The sequence below is a fragment of the Lichenostomus cassidix genome, chromosome 4 (genome assembly GCF_008360975.1).
Source record: "Lichenostomus cassidix isolate B80296 chromosome 4, HeHo_3.0, whole genome shotgun sequence".
Classification (NCBI taxonomy): domain Eukaryota; kingdom Metazoa; phylum Chordata; class Aves; order Passeriformes; family Meliphagidae; genus Lichenostomus; species Lichenostomus cassidix.
The window spans coordinates 32,619,555-32,638,469 of NC_139484.1; the positions used below are offsets into that span (position 1 = coordinate 32,619,555).

General features: G+C 41.7%; 1 protein-coding gene across 1 annotated transcript; it reads right to left on the reverse strand.

Moving 5' to 3' along the window:
• Positions 1-1,186: 1,186 nt before the first annotated feature.
• TMEM192 (transmembrane protein 192) lies at positions 1,187-18,400 on the reverse strand. Its single transcript, XM_085058631.1, has 6 exons — positions 18,250-18,400; positions 15,222-15,368; positions 11,105-11,369; positions 8,983-9,117; positions 5,154-5,256; positions 1,187-2,795 (listed from the first exon to the last, which is right to left on the reverse strand). The coding sequence occupies exons 1-6, from the start codon at positions 18,289-18,291 to the stop codon at positions 2,672-2,674; spliced, it is 816 nt and encodes a 271-aa protein (XP_084914757.1). The 5' UTR covers positions 18,292-18,400; the 3' UTR covers positions 1,187-2,671.
• Positions 18,401-18,915: the final 515 nt, after the last annotated feature.

The window sequence follows — 18,915 nt, forward strand, 5'->3', positions numbered from 1 at the left end:
AGGGACAGGAACCCAGGCTGCAACACTGGGGATGGACAGCACTGCCCACCCCTGCACCCAACCCGGTGCCAGCAGAGAGCTGTCTGATAAGCAGGATACAGCATGACCAGAACAGGTAGGACTCACTGCTCAATTTAGCACTGTGGCATGTCAGACACAGCAAGGTCACAGCTGAGCTCCATCTCCCTTGCACAGCAGCACACATTGACCCCTTCCATGTGGCATTTCAAGCAGCTGATTGCACACAACCTCCCTGAGCAGCTCTGCAGTCACCTTCTGTAGAGCAGTGAGCTCAGCCTAGGGCAGGGTGATGACCAGGAGGAGGCTGTGTGCCCAGGCCCACAGTACCCAGCAATGCCAATGGCACCAGCAATGCACCCAGGCAGGCAGCACCAGGAGAACCCAGGGGGCTGAGGAGTATTTCTGCCTCCAGCCAGGGTGGGCTTGAACCATCTGGCACAGATAAGGGGTTCGGGGCTGACACAGACCAGCAGCAGCTCCTACTTGACAATTCACTGTAGCTCTACCCTGGCCAGAGGTTCAAGCATTCAGGGTAAGCACTAAAGATTATGAGCTTCTAGCTGGAGCTCACACACATGTGAAAAGCCTCCACCCTCCCCAAAGAAAAAGCTTAAAGATACTAAGAGAACAAGATAGAGTTGGGAATATGATAAAGATATAAAGCCGGGGCAAAGGGTGGGTGGGTGTTAAAAGTTATCATTTGTTATCACATGTGTACTTAGGAAAGGTAACAAAGGGCAGAAGATGTACATGTTTGCACACAGCAAGCCACACTTGCTTTTCTTTCCAGCTACCATGTTCCACAGAAAGCAACACTACTGGTTAATCCCAGTTTTATCTTGAGCAGTCAAAGAGGAGAGGAGGAACATATGAGTTATGACCTTAAAACACAGGAAAGCTGTTCTGCTACACTATGCAGCCTATTTCTCTTTGTTGGAAAGAAACACAAGTAGCAGTGAAAGTCTGAAGCACGACGGAAAAAAAAAAACTAAAAAAAGAGGATAAAACGAAACTTAAAGCTTCAAAACAAGCGCACAGCTATCCTTGTTCAGCTAGTTTGAAGTGCCAACCCTGCTGTGAGAACTTCAGCATAACCGAAAAACCTGCATAGGCTGCCTGTTGAAACCAGATGTACATGAGCTTAGAAATAACAGAACTCACACTCTTCCTTGGTTGCATTTATTGTGCATGAACTTCACAGCCACATTTTACTGCTTTTCATAGAAATTATGTAAATTGACATACACAATCACATCAAAACCTGAGGTCTAAAAACAAATAACTTTATTCCTTACAGGTATACTATAAAATTCTGGCTGCATTTTCAAGAAACAACAGTTAAGGAGAACAGTCTAGTGTTGGATAGCAGTAAAACCTCCAATATTTATTGTTTTTTTCTTTGAATGAGACAACCCCCATATTTGTTGCACACTAACCAATTTAGTTACTTCTAAAGATGTGACCCATTAATTTTCCTTTCTTATATTCAACTACAAGACCACTCCTCATGAGAGTCTTCTTCCCTGTTTTGATTAGTGATTACCCTATCCCCACAGAGGTATTGGCTTCTAAAATAATTCTTTGTCTACACTGGTAGACAAAACAGTACCAGAACAAAATTTTTCTTTCACCAGCCTTAATTCACCATACATTAAAACCAAAATTTTTTGTTTCTTCAACTTCTAAAAGACCTGTCTTCTGCTGTTTTCCACTTCCCCACATACACCATTTCAGCTGTTGAATCAAGATGCTGATGTTTTTTGAAGGGCCAAAGTAAAGAGCAAGTACGTAACAGGCATTTTTGACAGCATCTTTAAAAGCCTTCAGCACAAGTTATAGTTACCAGATCAATGGAAAAGCTTACACTCAAATATTTTTGTGTTGTTAGTTCAGTTGGCAGAGCAGGAATCTTGTTACCAGCTAACACAAACTCCTAGTAATGGGATAGTCATCAGCCCTGAGGATCCCTCTGAGAGTTGTAAAGCCAGAATTCTGAACAACTGCTTATCATGGCATTGTTTTGTACCACAAACTTATAAGTGAGATTTGCAGTTTTAGGGCACACACCACTTTTTTATAATCCTAAATTGGATGCCAAGTTTCCCCACTTTCTTGACAAAGGAGAAAAGGAGACAAGACTTGAAAACAAGTATCTGTACCAGATTACTAAAGTACACCACCTCTATCCCTGCAAGTAAAGGGAACCAGTGACACAACACATTTAGTCTCAGCTTCAGCAATACAAACTGCAAATACATCCCTTGGAAAGTCAGATTTTTCTAGTGAACAAATTTGTATTCCAGAAATATAAAATACTTTGGTAGACTGAAGCTTAAGGGTTACACAGCAGTACAAAATAATAGCAACAACTAGGCAAAGTTAAACCATTAACTCAGGTCCAACTTTAACTTATGACGAACTAAAAATCCTTGAAGCTGCAGAACTTTTTTCCAGAACTGATGATTTGAAGAGAGCCAGAGTATCCAGTTGTAATAGGTTCATGGTGTATGCAGAGCTTATCCTTCCAGCTTAACTTCTATTTCAAAACATGAAAGATGACTGAAGAAGAGTCACATTTGTACAAATCAGTCTGGATATTACATACTTCATGTTCCCCTCCAGATCTCCATCAGCAGTTTTCCAAATGCTGTTAAGTTTTGATCTGCTGAGATGTTAACGCCAACAGTCTCTTGCTGAGCAGTGCATTGTGTCGCTGAAGATACTCTATTACATCTCCTTGCTTCTCAACGATCTCTTCTAAACTGGAATTTTCCCTTGAAGTAACAAAAGAAAATATGGGTTTCAGTAAGTGACCAGCAGTGCTCTAATATGTGAAATGCCAGAGCTAATTAACACATATTTAAACAGCTGTTTCCCTTAGTTTTACTTTTGCTTCCCTCAACTAATTTTTGAGGGAAGAGGCAATCTACAGCACCTCTATGTTTAACTCTGTCTTGCGTAAGAAGGCAGGAAGAGAAAGCCTGGCTGAACTTCATGCCTGTATACACAACTGAGTTACATGTTTCTTCCTAGACAGTTACAGAGTAAGGATCTTACTGTTTAATAAACCAAGAAAGACAACATGCTAGAATTGTAGTGAGAGCCATGGAACCTTTCCCACATACATTAGGAAGCTTGTTTTGAGCAGGCATAGTGTTGTTCTGCTGTGGGAGATCATAAGCTATTTAAGACAGAAATCTCTTGATTAACTTGGAGTAGCATACATTACATGCTCCTATATACAGCAATATCAGTCACATGCCATGACATGTGACTGATAGTAGTACCAAAAGCACAGTACCAAAAAGTTGTGCTATTTCAGATCTACAACCTCATGTACAACTACCCTCCCCCTGAAAATATATCCAGCTTTCAGATATCCCTGATTTTAACTCTGATAGTAACACTGCAACATTTAAATAAAGCCCAGTTAATTGAGAAAAAAAAGTCTGTAAAAGTACATAATTTTGTCATAGCTAATTGGGAATTTTTAACATACAGCAAGATGAAGTACCAATGCCTGAGTGTAGTCTACTCTTTTCTTACATATTATTTTTTCTCAGCTGACTTAGGAATCTGTCCTCTTAGTATACTTGTGAGCATCTTAGAGCTGAGAAGTTGTTCCTCAGTCTTACAGCATTTTGTGGAGGAACACTGCCTGTTTCATAGCCCTTAGAAAGTCCTGAGAAGGATATCAAGTGGAATAAAGCTTAGTTTCAATTAAAAACCTAATGTACCTAAAGCAGAAAAAGTAAAGAACATTAGTTTTTTCAACTGAAAACTTGCAACCTTAACCAGTAATATGCCCTACCAACATAAGTTGATCAGTAGCTTAGGTTGCAGAGGTCATGATATTCAAAAAACATTCTTATAACAAGGTCAGCTGAAGGGCTGACAGGATTCACTTTTCAATAGATGTTAACTCTCAAGGGAAAGAGAGTCAGAGTTGTATAGAGCTAAATTAAAATAACGGTTTTGCAATCAGTTCTCACAGGAAGTTTGCACTCTTTAATCAAAAATAAGCAGAGTCTTTTCCTCAGCTGGTCATTGTTGCAGACACATTCCCTGGGCATTTGACAATTTCTCAGGGGAGAAGATGAATGAGAAAGAAATTAGGTCCACCATGCAATCACCATGGTTTTTATATCAAAATGGAAGTCAGACATGGTATCAAAACTCAAGACAACTCTAAATCCTTCCTGTATCCTGGATATCTAGTTCCAAGTTTCACAAAAGCATGTGCATGCTGCATTTGTGACACCAGGGGAAGTCCCAAAGTATTAGTCATCTCTCGTTAGTCAACTTTTCATGAAGGCGCCACACATAGAAGCAAGTCATAGTATATTAGAAATTCTCCAATTAAATTCTTATACAGAAATCCATTTTACTTTCAATTACTAGTTTTTGTTAAGTAATATCAGACTGATTTCAGCAACTGGAACATGTTTGAGCAGTTGGAAGGCACACAAAGGACAAATGAAAAACAAGTCCCAGTGCTTGGGATAGATTGGATACTGTTGGACAGCTTCTAGGTCTCACTGAGGCCTTCCTTACCCCTTAAGGTCCCTCCACACCTTAAAAGTTCCTTCCTAAACTTAAAACACATTTCAAATTCATTGCTAGAATCTCATGTCCAGCTGCTGGCATAGAATAGAGCTACAAAGTTTTCTTTGTCTATCAACTGCCCACAATACATTTCCTTCCCTGAAAAAACTGACTGAAGCAGCCAGGCTTCTGTAAGCCTACTTTAAATAAACAGTGTAAAACTCAAGTATCTTTCCTCAGACTCCCATGTAAAATTAACTAAACCAGATTAAGCACAGTTATTTTTATTAATGATTCATGCGACCAGCCATAAATGGTCCAATCACCTCCATCCTTATGCTTGAGGATTTGTGTACCATAGTAAATTGTCATTTGCTATATAGAAAGTACAAGACTGTTGCATCTCATCTGTGCATCTCATATGGGAGGCTTATGCATAGGAGTTTCCTTCAAAACTGTTATTCCCACCTCTGGTTTAGCTGACAGGTTTAAGATTACATGGAAGTCTACAGGAAATAATGCAACTACTTTAGTGTTACCTACATACCATGGCTGAACACAGCACAAAATGAATACAGAATTCTTACCTAAATCCAACTTCTGAGGTAATGTGACTGGGGTAAGCATACATCTTTTCTTCTTCAATTATGTCAGGTCTTGGCTTGGCACGATTGAAGTTGCTTATTTTCACTGCAATAAAGCTTTATATGTTAGTTGGAAAGTGGGGAAAAAAAAAAAAAAAAAAAGCTTTAACACCAGATCCTAAATTATAAAAACCTGTAACAGATTACCTTAGGATAGGAGATGGAAATACAATAAAGAAATCTGAGGAATGGGGAAGAGGAAAAGCAAAAGTAGAATCGATTTCTACTCATTTCTGAAATTGCTTCGATTACAAGTCAGTGATAGTTTGGCAAGTTATTTTATTCATTGGTTTGCTTGTTTTATTCCCCTCAGTCCTGCTGCTTGAAAGACCTGAATGGGGAAGCTTGAATGTACTGCTTAACATCTGCAAAGTTTAATCTGCCACCTGAGAGAGGGTGAAACCTTAGTTTACTTTTAGAAGGTAGCAAGATTCAGTCTCCACATTCAGGCCATAAATTAAGCAACATGCCATAAAAAGATGTGTAGGAAGTTTTGTTATTAGTAGCTAGTTTCGGAACTTCTAGCTTAAGCTCTTCAATAAATACTGGTTTAACTAGACTAGCTATAATGAAGCAGCAGCTTGTTTGCCTGCTCAGACTAGGGCAGACTTGCTACAGAAAGCCATTGTGAACCTTGCAGTGTTGGCTATCAAACCCAAAAGTCATTCTGGGGCACCTGTGAATAAAGTTTAAGGCTAAATTTAACATGTAGAATGGGGATGGGTGGGAAAAGTTGTAGGCACCCTCTGCATTATTTCAAAAAGGAAGCTGAAAATATTTAAAGCCATTCAATGTCAGATCCTGATTCAGAGAAAATATAAAAAAATCCAGAGTATGCATTCGGGACTCTGCAGTTAGGGCTGCTTGTGAAACAATACATCTAATGCCACGAAAAACATTACAGTCCAGTTCTGTGAGAAATCCACACTACTGTAGCAGAGAAGGACTGTCCTTACAAGTCAGTACCATGATGGGGTTTATTACAGGCCACCCTGCTAAAACAATGCTAAGACCCTCCAGAGGTTAACTACAAGTTAGGCTCAAAGGTTAGTTATTTCTATGATGGTATTTCTCTACAAATAAAACCACAAAGGAATGGATATGGAATTCTCAACATGCGTTGTTTGTGGGAATGTTGGTCTTTTATTCAAGTGATATTAGAAGTATGTGAGAAAGTAATTAAATACATATATTTAGTAAGTCTTATAAAGCTTTACTCCCTATCCTTGCAGTAAAAAACTTAGAATAGTAAGCTGACATTTAGAGCTCTCTGTATCATACTTCATTCCATGCACTTTTACCTCACTTGAACGATTTATATATGTCAAGTCTATTATAGGTCAATCACAGCAATTCCTTGTAGATTTCTGAATCTCTGCCTCTGCATCCTACAGCTATACACACACACACTCACTGCTGCACGGAGATAATTTTAAGGAAGGCAGTAGTCCTTCACAGGACATTGGCTATCATACAATTCATAAACAGCTCCAACAAGCAAGGGGAAATCTGAAGAACTACAATCAGGTATTCCTGATTTGTAAGACAGAATTATTTAACAGAAAGTAAGTCAGGTACATGAACCTTCTACAGATAAGCATTTATGTCTCATTCTAATAGTTAAGAAATAATAATTTCATTGTGAAGAAACAATGTGTGAACTGGTGCTGCCTTCTCTCCAAAATTTAGGAGTAACATGCTAATACAAAAAGGGGTGGGTCATTAGATTTTAGTGTAAATTTACCTTAGTCTCCCCATTGTTGCTCAGCTACATTAGCTGATACTATCTTAGCAGTATCTGCTAAGTGCTTGCCTTGCAGAGGGGAACTCTAAACCTCAGTAGAGGGCTGCCCTTAAAATTATCCCATTAAAGAAGCTTCTTGCTTCCATCCAGTCACATACTCTGCTCTGCCCGGGAGAAAAAAAAATCCATCTAAATGTCATTATTACTACAGATTCTCAGGGTATTTTCCAAACATTTGTTTTGCCTCAGTACAGCCTTCATTTGACACTAAGACATTGAAAAACCTTCAAACCCACCACTACACACAAGACAGACATGCATGCAGTCTCACAGCTTACCTCAACAAGCATTGGGATGGAAAACAAGAAAACAAGTTACACTACCCATTGAAAAAGGCAAGCTAGGCTGACTGGAGGTCTTCCTCATCTTGCAGCACGTGTAAAGTCACATAAAAGTTAACCATAGTTTTGCACACCAAGCTTTAGAGAATGAATTTTACATTGATTTGGGGCTGCTCAGGAGATAAGATAGCTGTTGCTAAAAGACATTGCCTTACTCCTTCCTAGCAATGCAGCTCTTCCCCTTAGTTCCAGGATTCACTGAACCCTTCCTCAAGCCTCTTTTAGCTGGAGAGCACAACATTGCACCCCACAACTTCCTTGTATACATTGGGTAATTAATTTGAAGGTCACAGGAATTAGCACAGTACAAGTTAAGAAACAATACCCTTTTGGTAACAAAACAAGCATAAAAATATTTTGAGAGTTCTTACAGAAGTACAGGCTCAGACCTTACTACTACGAAGGTCAACTTTTTTGCACGTATCTTTTTTGTCAAGGTAAGAGAGACACAATGTAACTCTTGGAGCTCCAGCACGCCTAAGGGCTAGAAATAACATTTCTCTGGAATTCTTGACATTCTATTAAAGTTTTACAATTTATCTCTTATTTCCCGAGTTTCCCAGGAAACTAAATATGCATATGCAAAGAAGGGATGATCTCCAGCATTCTTTGAATAGTTTTCTAGGACTGTCATGATGGCATTCGCTCATCACTGCCTTTCTTCTTCCAGAAGACAGTCAGTCTACTTGAGCCATGCTGGGCCATTCAGGGGAAAGCTTGACAAGCCTGCAGCATTCAGGGGTATGCACACTGGTAAGACAAGGACATAATTTAGGGCTGGGACCTTATTTCTCGGTGCATTTCTGATGCTGTTGCAGGAGCATCAAGAATAAGATTTTATTTCCTAGATGAACAAGCTACTTGACAGGATTTCTCTGTGTGCCATTGCCTTACTATGAACAGACCAAAGTTTCCTTTTAAGCACTTTTAGATAGTTTTGCAAAGTTTAAAGGCAAGTGTTTTATCAAGTCCTCATAAGTCACACCAAACGTAAAGCAGATAACCTCACAAACCAACAGTAATAGCACAAGGCAAAGCCTCACAGTTTTATAAAGCAGTATCTTACTTTAATATAATCACAGCTTCCAAAACCCATGCTTCTTTTAAACATTCATTAGAAGGAATCTTCTGCTTTCGTGTCAAAGAGAAACTGAAGCCTTTGGCGTGGGACCAGGGAAAGAGGAAGAGGCCGGGTAAGGCACAATCACGATCAGGTATGCAAACCCCACATGTAAATCCCAGAGGCAGCTCTGACTAAGCCAGCCAACTCTTACTGCTTCACAGCTTGTGGTGCATGCATTTGAGAAACACTGATAAACAGACAAACACCTGTTCACAGGACACTTTTTTGAAACAATTAGGCATTTATTGCCACTTCACTGGATTAACAGCTTTGAGATAACATGGAGCTTTCATTTAGCAGCACTTGGAACCAAATCAAGCCTGACAATCTTTCTCAATTTGTTTTGGCTTTGCCTTAGTTCTCCAAGTACAGAATCGTTCTGTATATGTAATGGCAGTTAAATGCCTCGGGGTACCCCAAGTGAACTACTGTGAGGGCAAACAAAACAGTTGAGTACCAGCTATAACGAATCACACACAAGAAGGCAAAACTTTCCTCTCTCACCTGTGTAAATCACTAAGCATGTCAGGGAACTAATCATCTCCAGGCTCAGGACTCCCAGGATAAGATACAGGTACACTTTACTGTGATCAGGAAAGGAATGCTGCACCGACAGAATCAAGAGCAGGGCTGTATTACCTAGAAAACAAATGTTATATTTTACAGATTTAGTACTTTCATTAGCAAGCGAAAATAAATTAATACTTTCATTCCCAGTATCTGCATTAGGCTGAAACATTTCAGTAATGTTTTTTCATTTCATACCACACTTGCCCTTTCAGCTAATTTCCTTAACATGCAAGCTCATACCTGCTGATAGCAAAATGAGGTTTCATTTCAGCATTTGACTATGATGGTAGACAATTATGAGTTCTCTTATAGAATCTTCTGACTTAAAAAACAGGAGCAGAGGAAACACACTAGAAGTGCCTAACACACGTACATGGGCTTAAACAGTTTGTAGCTTTGTTGATCCTATTCATCTTATCCATTCTTTCAATTCCTAAGAGATCACATCAGTCAGACAAAAATGAGGGGGTATTTTCCTTCAAGTAGTGGATTTAAAATATATTTAAATGAGTATAACAGAGCAAAAAAACAAACACCTTCCTTTCAAAGCCTACTTGCATAGGCTTCCACTTGCCCAGCTATTATCTAAATACTTGCAAGTTACTGAAAGTTTAATTGAAATGAGTACAATTAGTCAAGGTGAACAAATAACGAGTTACAGACCTAAAAAGCTTTTTAAATTCTTTATACACTCTTTTTTCTGATACTGAGTGTGAAGTGTTCTCTTCCTTCCTGTAAAAATGTTATAACCAGTGTCTGGATAAAGAACTAAATTTATAAAGACCATTAATGTAGCTAGGGAACTGTGCAGTTCTCTTTCATGCTGTGTCAGTCAAGTGAAGGAAGTGGAATTAGCAGTCATTACCATGGCAGGAAGCTTGCAGTAATGGAAGAACTATCTTCTGAACAACAGATGACCAAAATTCTACACTACACACCTGATTGCACCTAAACATTCACAAATGCCCAGAGTCTGTCTAGCAGGGGAGAAGTGGACTCCATCGAAGACTCAAAGCAGAGCTAAGTACTGCAGATTACCCTGCAACAGGCAGAAATAGTCCTTTTACATCATTAAATCTGCTGTAGTCTGCTTTTGTCACTGCACCCCAAACACTTCCACATCTTCAGAGCTCTATCTAGTGGCCAGAGTTTGAAGTGTTGCACATTTATCAAGCTGAGTAGCTCTTTTGGGGACTGTGTGGAAACGAAGTTAGATTTTCATATGGACACAGAACCATCTCATTTCTTAACTCTGGTAATAAAAAATAATCTACTCCAGAAGGGAGGTGGGATTATAAGAGGCAAAAATACTGTAAAAGCCACCACCCTGCCCTTTTCTACTGTCATTTGTGTGGAATTCCCCTCGAGTTAGATGGATTTTAGATTTGTTGAAGTGGTTTGCAGAAGAGTTTCACCAGCTAATTGCATCAACATTTTACAGCTAAACTTGCCAATGACGTATCTTAAAATATATATAGATAAATCACTCCTATACGCTATCTTTTGTCCATAGAAAGTAGAAAAACACAGTCAGAAATAGAGCAGAATGTTACACAGAGCCCAAGTGAAGATCAGGAAATTGATTATTTCACTGAATTCAGACAGCTGTTGAGCAACAGGCAATTCACCTGTTTCCATGTGAATTGCTGGGCATGAAAAGAGAAGAGCAGCACACTTCCTGGAAGGACTAGCAGTCTTATCACATATCCAACCAGACAAATGAATACGCAAATCAAGATCACTAGCAGTCAAACACAGACCTTGATGACTGAATATTCTATGGCTGAAGACTAAATGCTAATGACTAAATGTTTCACGCAACCTCACACTCATGAGCATTTCTGCACTACAAACAGTTCCTTGCAACCTGCATCTGGCAAGCCAGAAAGATCAGTCCAGAGATTCATCTGACCAAAATATAATTTGTAGGTGTTGATAAGCAGGTTTTTAAAAGTTCATAATATATAATACAGAATTATATATAAACTGCTCAAGAGTTTTTTTTTCCTGTCACTGTTCAAAGCTATAGAAGGAAAAAAAGCCAAGTTCACTTAACCTGTGGAGTGTATCAGCAGTGGAAGCCTTTTTAGATGTCTTGTTGATCGGTATATGGAGAAGTAACCTCTTCTTCTGACTCTGCTGTGGTGGTGTTGGACATACCGTTCAAAAACGACATGCAGAACCCACAGAATTACTTTTGCAATTATTATGACAGTCTGCACTTTAAGTGGGTGAGTGTAGTTTCCAGGGCACTTATCTTGGTTTGGATTGGGGTACGAACAAAACATAGCTGCTAAAAATGCTAGAACAACAAAAGCAACCTGGAAGAGAAAGGAAGAGAGAAAAATCTTTAAAATTTAGCTATATATGTGAAAAAAACTCAAAACACAAAACCAGGATTAGGTAGTTTATTCATAATGCATTACTCTCTGAATTTATTTTATTAGAGTTGAGGTAACATACAAAACATTAGACACTTGCCAAAACCACTACATGTCACTCAAGGAACATACAGATGACTGGAATTGCTAAGTAGTAAGACTGACATCCAGAAGGGCAATCAGTCTCCAGCAGAACAGAGCCAGTATTTATCACCATTCCCAGAATTTCTATTAAATCTATTTCACCGTTCCTTGAATCTTCATAGTGAATTATGAAGAATTATGAACCCTCCTTACTATGCCTTTTTACTTTAAGGAACTTTTGATTTCATGCTTCTATAAAAGAGAAATCACATCTTTTTAGACTCATTCAATTACGCTTAATGCTGCTCAGTGGGAGAGGCTTATCTTATTGGTACAGTCTATGTTTCCTTAAATTAACATTTTCTAAGTGAAAATCAACCCTTTACTACATCCATTGAAGGTCAGCTCCAGGTTGACATTAGAAAACTGAATCATCATAGTAACTCAAAGTGAATTATTAACACTGGGTAGGCATCTTTGCCAATTGAAAATCATTCCTTAATATATTTACCATCAGATTTTTCCATGTTACCTTTTTACTTGAGTCAGAATGGCCAGACTGATTGTCAGTCAGATTGCATATACAGTCAGATTTTACATATCCTTTCAGACTATTGCAAATATGCCATAACTTTTCCTGTCTTCTAGACTCCTCTCCTAATTTTCAGCACCAGCTGTGAGCATCAGCAATCTTTTGGCCAATTAGAAAACAAGGTTGTGGATGCATATTACTTGCAGTATATGTATACACACAGGACTTTCTTAATGTTTATAGGGTTTTGTCACAGTAAATATTTTCTCTGTGTTCACTCAGTGAACAAGAATATTATATTTTCTCATCCTCATTCATGCTACAGAACAGGAATATTTTTAAAACAGAAGTGTAGAGAAAAACAACTCCCACCAATATAGAAGTAAATTGAGAGCTTCTGTAGACAAAACAATTCACTTGCTGCCTTCATTTCCATACTTAGTTCTATGAATATCTAAGATCCCACCACTCCCTTTCCACCCTCTTGAACTTATTATTCCTTTTTTTGTACTTTCTCTATATTGTCCACAGAAATTAACTTTTCAGAACCACTTAACTACTCTTGAGAGAAACTGCCCTTACCTTCCTCTGGCTGTGACCAGAGTTAGGTAATTGGGAGGGAGGAAGAAAGGGGAATAATTGTCACACAGTCATCAATACCTAAAAGGGACATTACAGAGGACAGATAGGATAGAAGGCAGAAGGAAAAAAACCCAAACCAAAACAGGAATGTATCCCACATTATCCATAAGACCATTACTTCAAATGCAAATTAAATACCATATTGTCTTGAGACAGGTTAAGTACATAGATTTAGTTAAAAAGAGCAAGGTTTATAATTTGATCTATTATTTTGCCATCTCCTTTTCTTACAAAGAATAATTCAGCTATTTTGTTTGATCTGTTTACTGTTTGGTCAGCCATTTTACAGTACTGACACATTTAGTTCTACTCCTTCCAGGTCTTAGGGATGCATTTCAGTACAGAAAATGGCTATATTAAACTGATGCAAGCAGGAATGATGTAGCATTGCATCTCTACAAACTACTACAGCAGTGTATACAAGAGGAAACAGGAAGCTGGCATTTAGAGTGGTATTTATTAAATCATGTTTTGCTTGCATTGTTGGGTAGTTCAATAACAGGTGTTTACCCCCCACATATTTTTACATACAAGAAGCTATTCTTAGAAGGAGTAGTATTGCAGTTCAATGTTGTGTATTTGCACACACACAGAGGATTAAGGAAAGACAGGATTAACATAAAGAAATTATTCCTAGCCTCTACACTTCACATTGCTCTCCAGCCCTCTGATCGGAAAAACAAGGCTTGGCAAAAGGAAAGGCACTCTAAAACCCAGTCCCACCACACTCCAGCATACTCTACCCACTCTTTCCAGAATTGTATGTAACTAGGCAGCTGCACCACAGCAGCTATTTTGCTACCTAACTTGATTTCTTGGCACAGGAAGGAGAACTACTCCAAGTGACATACAAATTGCTTTAGAGATGCATTACAGGTCTATTGCATAATACTATGATGGCTTAACTTCTGCAGGACATTTACTCCTCTGGCAGACTGTGCATCAGAAGCTAACCTGGCCTCTCTCCACATTCCACAAGATTAGTGCACATTTGCAGAAGCAAAGGGAAAGGAAATCCAATAATCTTGTTCTCTCCATCCATCTTTTCAGTGAGAGAGACAGTGCCACTCAAGGTAGCAATTATAATGCCATTTTGCCAACAGAAAAATATACTTTTGCATTTTGCTCCAAGAACCAACCAGTCACTGAAGCAGATTCAGTAATAGCAGCAAGATTTAACCTGTAAAAATGTAGGTTGACAGATGCCACAGAAGTTTTCCCTCTTCACCTACCCACACTTTACTCCCTTTGCAGGATAGAGGAAAAGGTGGGGGGAGAATAGGCAGCAGTTTCCTAGGATCAGAGTGACTGACATTTGGCTGCATCAGTTATAGTAGTGGATAGTAAAGCCCCAAGGCTTGGCAGAAAAATATTTACTGCTCTATTACCAATAGCAGATTTCAATTGCTTTTTATAATGGAACAGCACAGAGTTCTTCTGGCAGGGGAATAAGGCTGGATACATGGTTCCCATCGGGAATTTTGGCAGTCTATTCAGCAGAACAGCAGAGGTCTTTCTTAAGTCTACCTGACAGCCAGAGGGCCATCTCTTGATACTACTACAAGGCCCACACAAACATCTACTCCTAAAGTTAGAAGGCTAAAGCATATTGGACAACTTTATGCAGCTGCCCAAAGAGAGACCTTAGAGGTTAATATGTGCGTTCAAAGTCCTGGCAAAGAGCATGTTTCCAAGAGCACTGCACACAGCATTTTTCGTTTGAGATTAACTAAAGCTCTCAAATAGCTTGTGTCACTGGTATGATAGGATCATAGAGTCTAAGTTGGAAAAGACACTTAAGATCAAATATACCATTTACTTAACACTACCAAGTCCACTGCTAAACCATGCCCCTAAGAGCCACGAAAGTACCATTTCAGTTAGATCTTAGGCTCAGAGCTCTTCAGCCTTCCTTCTTCATATCTGCCTGCCACACACCCACAAGCCTCTTCAGCTTATCAAGGAGAAGCTGACTACATGCCAGGACACTCTCTACTTCTGTCTACCAGCCCCATAAATGCCTAGATACTGTTCAGTATTTGTGCTTTTTGCTCTGAACCTCCAGAAGTGAGAGTGGGAAGTAATATGTGGATTAATTTATCTCTCCATGCACTACCTTGCAACACCCCCTAAGCAAGTCCAACTTTACTTGTTTAGTTACTTTCCTCTCTGAAATTAAATTTGCTCTCAAAAGGCATGGCATCAAAATTATCTCAGCCCACTACAACTAGTTTAGCACTTCTACAGCACTAATACTCTTTTTAAAGTACATTTCCAACAGCATAGAAGAACTACTATTTAAAATGCTTTTCCTCCTAACAAGATGTGCCACAGCAGCAACACCCAGAAGGAGAAGGCAGCAAGTATCTGATAGCATATACACCATCAGAATTTATTGGCTAAGGAGACCTCACTGCTTTGGAAGAACAGTGTATGCAATTCACTGTCATATCATGAGAATTCTGTCACCTGAACAATAAGGATTCAGAACAGATAGCAAGTTTTCACAAGGAAATCATGCTTCTTAAACTTACATGAATTAGCAACAGGAAATTGGCAAGCAGAACTGCTGGAATAGCATGAAATCTTGGCCTCAGCTGGGAATGCAATGTATGAGATGAAATGAGTGGTGCATCCAGTAGAGGATCATCTTCCAAACTCTGTGTTATTTCCAAGGAACCCTGGAACAGAAGGGGAAGGCAAACAATAGCAACAGGTAAGATCAAAAAGTAAAGTACGAAGGTTTAGGAATTTTTTGTTAGCAAATCAAGCCTTAAGGGGGGAAAAAGCCCCACTAGGTTAATACTTTGAGACAAACTCCCTAACTCTAGGTAAGCCCTCATCACGTCTTTATGTGAGAACTCAATCCCTGAGGAATCCAATAATAATGCACTTCCCAGTACCCCACTGAGTCCACAGGAATTTTAATCTTTAACACGTACAACAAGTATCTGAGCTTCAACCCTGAAAGATGTCAGAAGCATTAGTATATTTACATTAAAAAGTAGAAAAATGACAAAATCTCTCTCATACACAGGTGTTGCAAAACTCTTTGTCATTCTTACTTCTGTCCAACTACAGTTGGAGGCAACAAGAAAGCTGCAGCATAACAGCAGTTTTAAGAGATTCAGCCACTGACACTACTGACATGTCAAGACACCTGCAGCAGTAACTGGAACTGAACCCGGGCAAGGAAGAAGCAGTAGTTCACAGAGGGAAGAAGATGCTACCAAGTGCTGAGCAAGACATTCTCTGCCTACACTAGAGAGAATGCAGCCCACCCTTATCACGCTGGAGCCAAGTATTAGCTCTTTGACTTCACATTCAGCTCAAATGTAGTATCTTTTACAAAGTACAAGGTAAAACTAAGTATGAATGGAGGGAAAAACCTTGGAGAAGGAACTTGCCCCAGAGCTACGCATCCCTGCTTCTTTGAGGCCAGGACAAGGTCATTCAATACCTCTTAAGTGGAACATACACAGGCACTATGATGGCCAAAACTACTAGTTTCTCTCTTAGCATCCTGTTATGTCCCTTGCCTCAGAAGATAAAGCAACTCAAGATTTCTATGCAAGTTTTGACTGCTGTTCTCCTTAGTGATACCAACCACAGCCCAGAACAAAACGAGGGCAGTCCCTATCCCACTCCAAACTTCTGACTACTCAGACATGTCAGGGTTCACTGGGCTCTTTACTGTTTTATCAACTGAGCACTTCCTTGCCATGCCAGAAAGCAGCATAAGCCACAAAACAAATGAGGCATGCTATCCTTCCAGACACTAGCACAGGAAGAGAGGGATTAGACCTAGGTTTGTACTCCATGTTAATGAAGACAATGTAGATTGCTCCCCCCCCAGTGTTATTCCACCTGCAGACAACTGCCTACAGTGAAGGAAGCAGTCATCAAGGGTTATTTCAGTCAACAACCAGTTTTATTTTAGAATAACAAACGCTACACTTGCCCTACCACAGAGGAGCATGAGCAGACCTCCCTCAGCTATTTGATACCTTCTAATTAGCCCAGTCTTTGACTGCAAATGACCCTTACTGAAATACCTGCCTGGTGAGATGACCTCTTACTGCACACCTAAATATCTACAAATGGCAATTCTCTTATGTCACTGATATCACATCAGAAGCAAGAGAGTGAAGATGCCCTCTCCCTTGTTTCCCCATTTTCAGAGGCCAGGTATAATTTCAAGATCTGAAAGCAAGGACAAACACTCCAGCAGGCAAGACATCTTGCATTACTCTTTAGATCACACATCAGTAAGAAATTCTTTACTGTGAGGGTGGAGAGACACTGGAACAGGTTGCCCAGGGAAGCTATGGATGCCCCATTCCTGGACGTGTTCCAAGGCCAGGCTGCATGGGGTTCTGAGCAACATGGTTTAGTGGAAGGTGCCCCTGCCCATGGCAGGGGTGTTGGAAATAAATCTCTGAAGACCCTTCCAACTCAAACCATTCTATGATCACAGTACCAATAGCATGGTTAACAGTTCACATCTCCCACAAACACAGTGATTCTCCTTAGGACAATATCCTTTGTCTCATGGGAATAAATGATTCACCATTTCTGAAATACCATGAGAGATCAGGGCACTCCTTCACAGATGAAGCTTTATCAGAGCTTTGACTGCGCTACTTTCCCTACAACACTGGCTACAATCCGTCTTTGCATCCTAAAATACAGCTAGTATTAGGAAGCACTGGATGACATAATCTCTTCAAGTAGATATCATTACAGACAACATGGGGAGGAAGGGAATTAAAGCATGGGATATGATGATCCCGTGCTGTCAATCTGACACTAAGAAAATCCAGTAAGGGTCCTAACTAGAGCAAGCACAGGTTTCATTTCATTAAGATGAGCCAAAACCACAGCTGTCAAGAGCCAAAATGCCCTAAATCCGGCCTTGTTTGGCACTGCTGCTGAGCACAGGTTAAAGCTTCAGCCTCTGGGCTCCCTGATGCACTTCCAGCATGTGACCACTGCCACAGCAGCCCAGCACCAGGAGCAGGAGGAGGGCAGGCAGGAACAAGCCACAGCCAGCAAGCCTTGCCCACGCAGGCTTCCAGCTGGGGCGGGGAGAAACATTCAAACAAACACAAAAACGCCGTGGTCATGCCAGCAAACAGCACACAATCCAGAGATGGCACTGACAGAAGGCGGCCGGGGAAAAATAACGCAGAAAAGCTGAAGGAGCTTCACTAGCAGCCCCGATTAGAGACTAACACTGTCGATCAGAAACAAGCCCAGGCCCAAATGCCTCGGGGACATTTGAAGCCCGGCTGGGGAGGGGCAGCGCGGGGAGCGAGGGGCCGCGGGGCCTCCTCACTCCCGAAAGGGCCACTGGGGACGCGCCCGGGCCGGCGGAACCCCCGGAAGAAGCACATAAAGCCTCGGGCGCCCGGGACGGAAAACAGCCAGGAAGAGGCGGAAGGAAGAGCGGGCACGGAACACGAGGCGCTCGCCCGGCGGCGCCCACCCTCAGCGGCAGCCCGGCCGCTCACCCGGGCAGGGCCCCGCAGCCGCAGCCCCGCTCCCGCCCGCCGCGCTCACGTTGTCCAGCTCCTGCCGCCGCCTCCCCGCCGTAAGCGCCATCGCCGCCTCCCGCCTCGGCCGCCCCGGCGGCGTTTAATGGGAGCCCCCCGCCCGGCCCTGCCGCCGGCTGGCCACGGGCAGCGCCACCGCCCCGCCCCGCGGGCAGCGCTCCCGGTCGCCATTGGGCGCGCAACGCGCCAGCACCGCCCCGGGGCGCGGCCCTGCCGGCGGGGGGCCCCGACCGCGGGCGGGGCTGGGCATGCAGCCGTGACTGGGGCTGGGCGCGGAGCCGTGACTGCGGCTGGGCATGCAGCCGTGACTGGGGCTGGGCATGCAGCCGTGACTGGGGCTGGGCGCGGAGCCGTGACTGGGGCTGGGCTCCGCTCCCGCCCCGCCGCCCCGGCAGAGATCCGTGCCCCCAGCCCCCTGGGATGCCGCCCTGTGCCGTGGCCTGCTCGGTGCAGCTCTCTCGGCAGCCCGCGGCTGAATTCAAAACGGGGCCCCGTTCAGCGGGCTGGTGCTCCTGAGGGGCCGTGGCTCGGCAGGCAGGCGGGGAGGGAAGGTACCCCGGCAGCAGATGGCTGGCCGAAGTGTGGGGGTGAAGGCAGCGTAGTGTTGCTGCCGGCTTGCAGTGCAGAGTATTCTCCCATCTTCAGTTTGTCTTGCAGGGGCTTCTTGAGGAAA

Bases quoted from the DNA above. Each gene is read 5' to 3' on its own strand.
- TMEM192 (XM_085058631.1), bottom strand. From the start codon at position 18,291: ATGGCGCTTACGGCGGGGAGGCGGCGGCAGGAGCTGGACAAC. The intron at 11,370-15,221 runs GTAAGTTTAAGA...TTTCTCTTCCAG, and splicing joins ATTTCCTGTTGCTAATTCAT to GTTGCTTTTGTTGTTCTAGC. The intron at 5,257-8,982 runs GTGAGAGAGGAA...GCTTTATTGCAG, and splicing joins ATGCTTAGTGATTTACACAG to TGAAAATAAGCAACTTCAAT.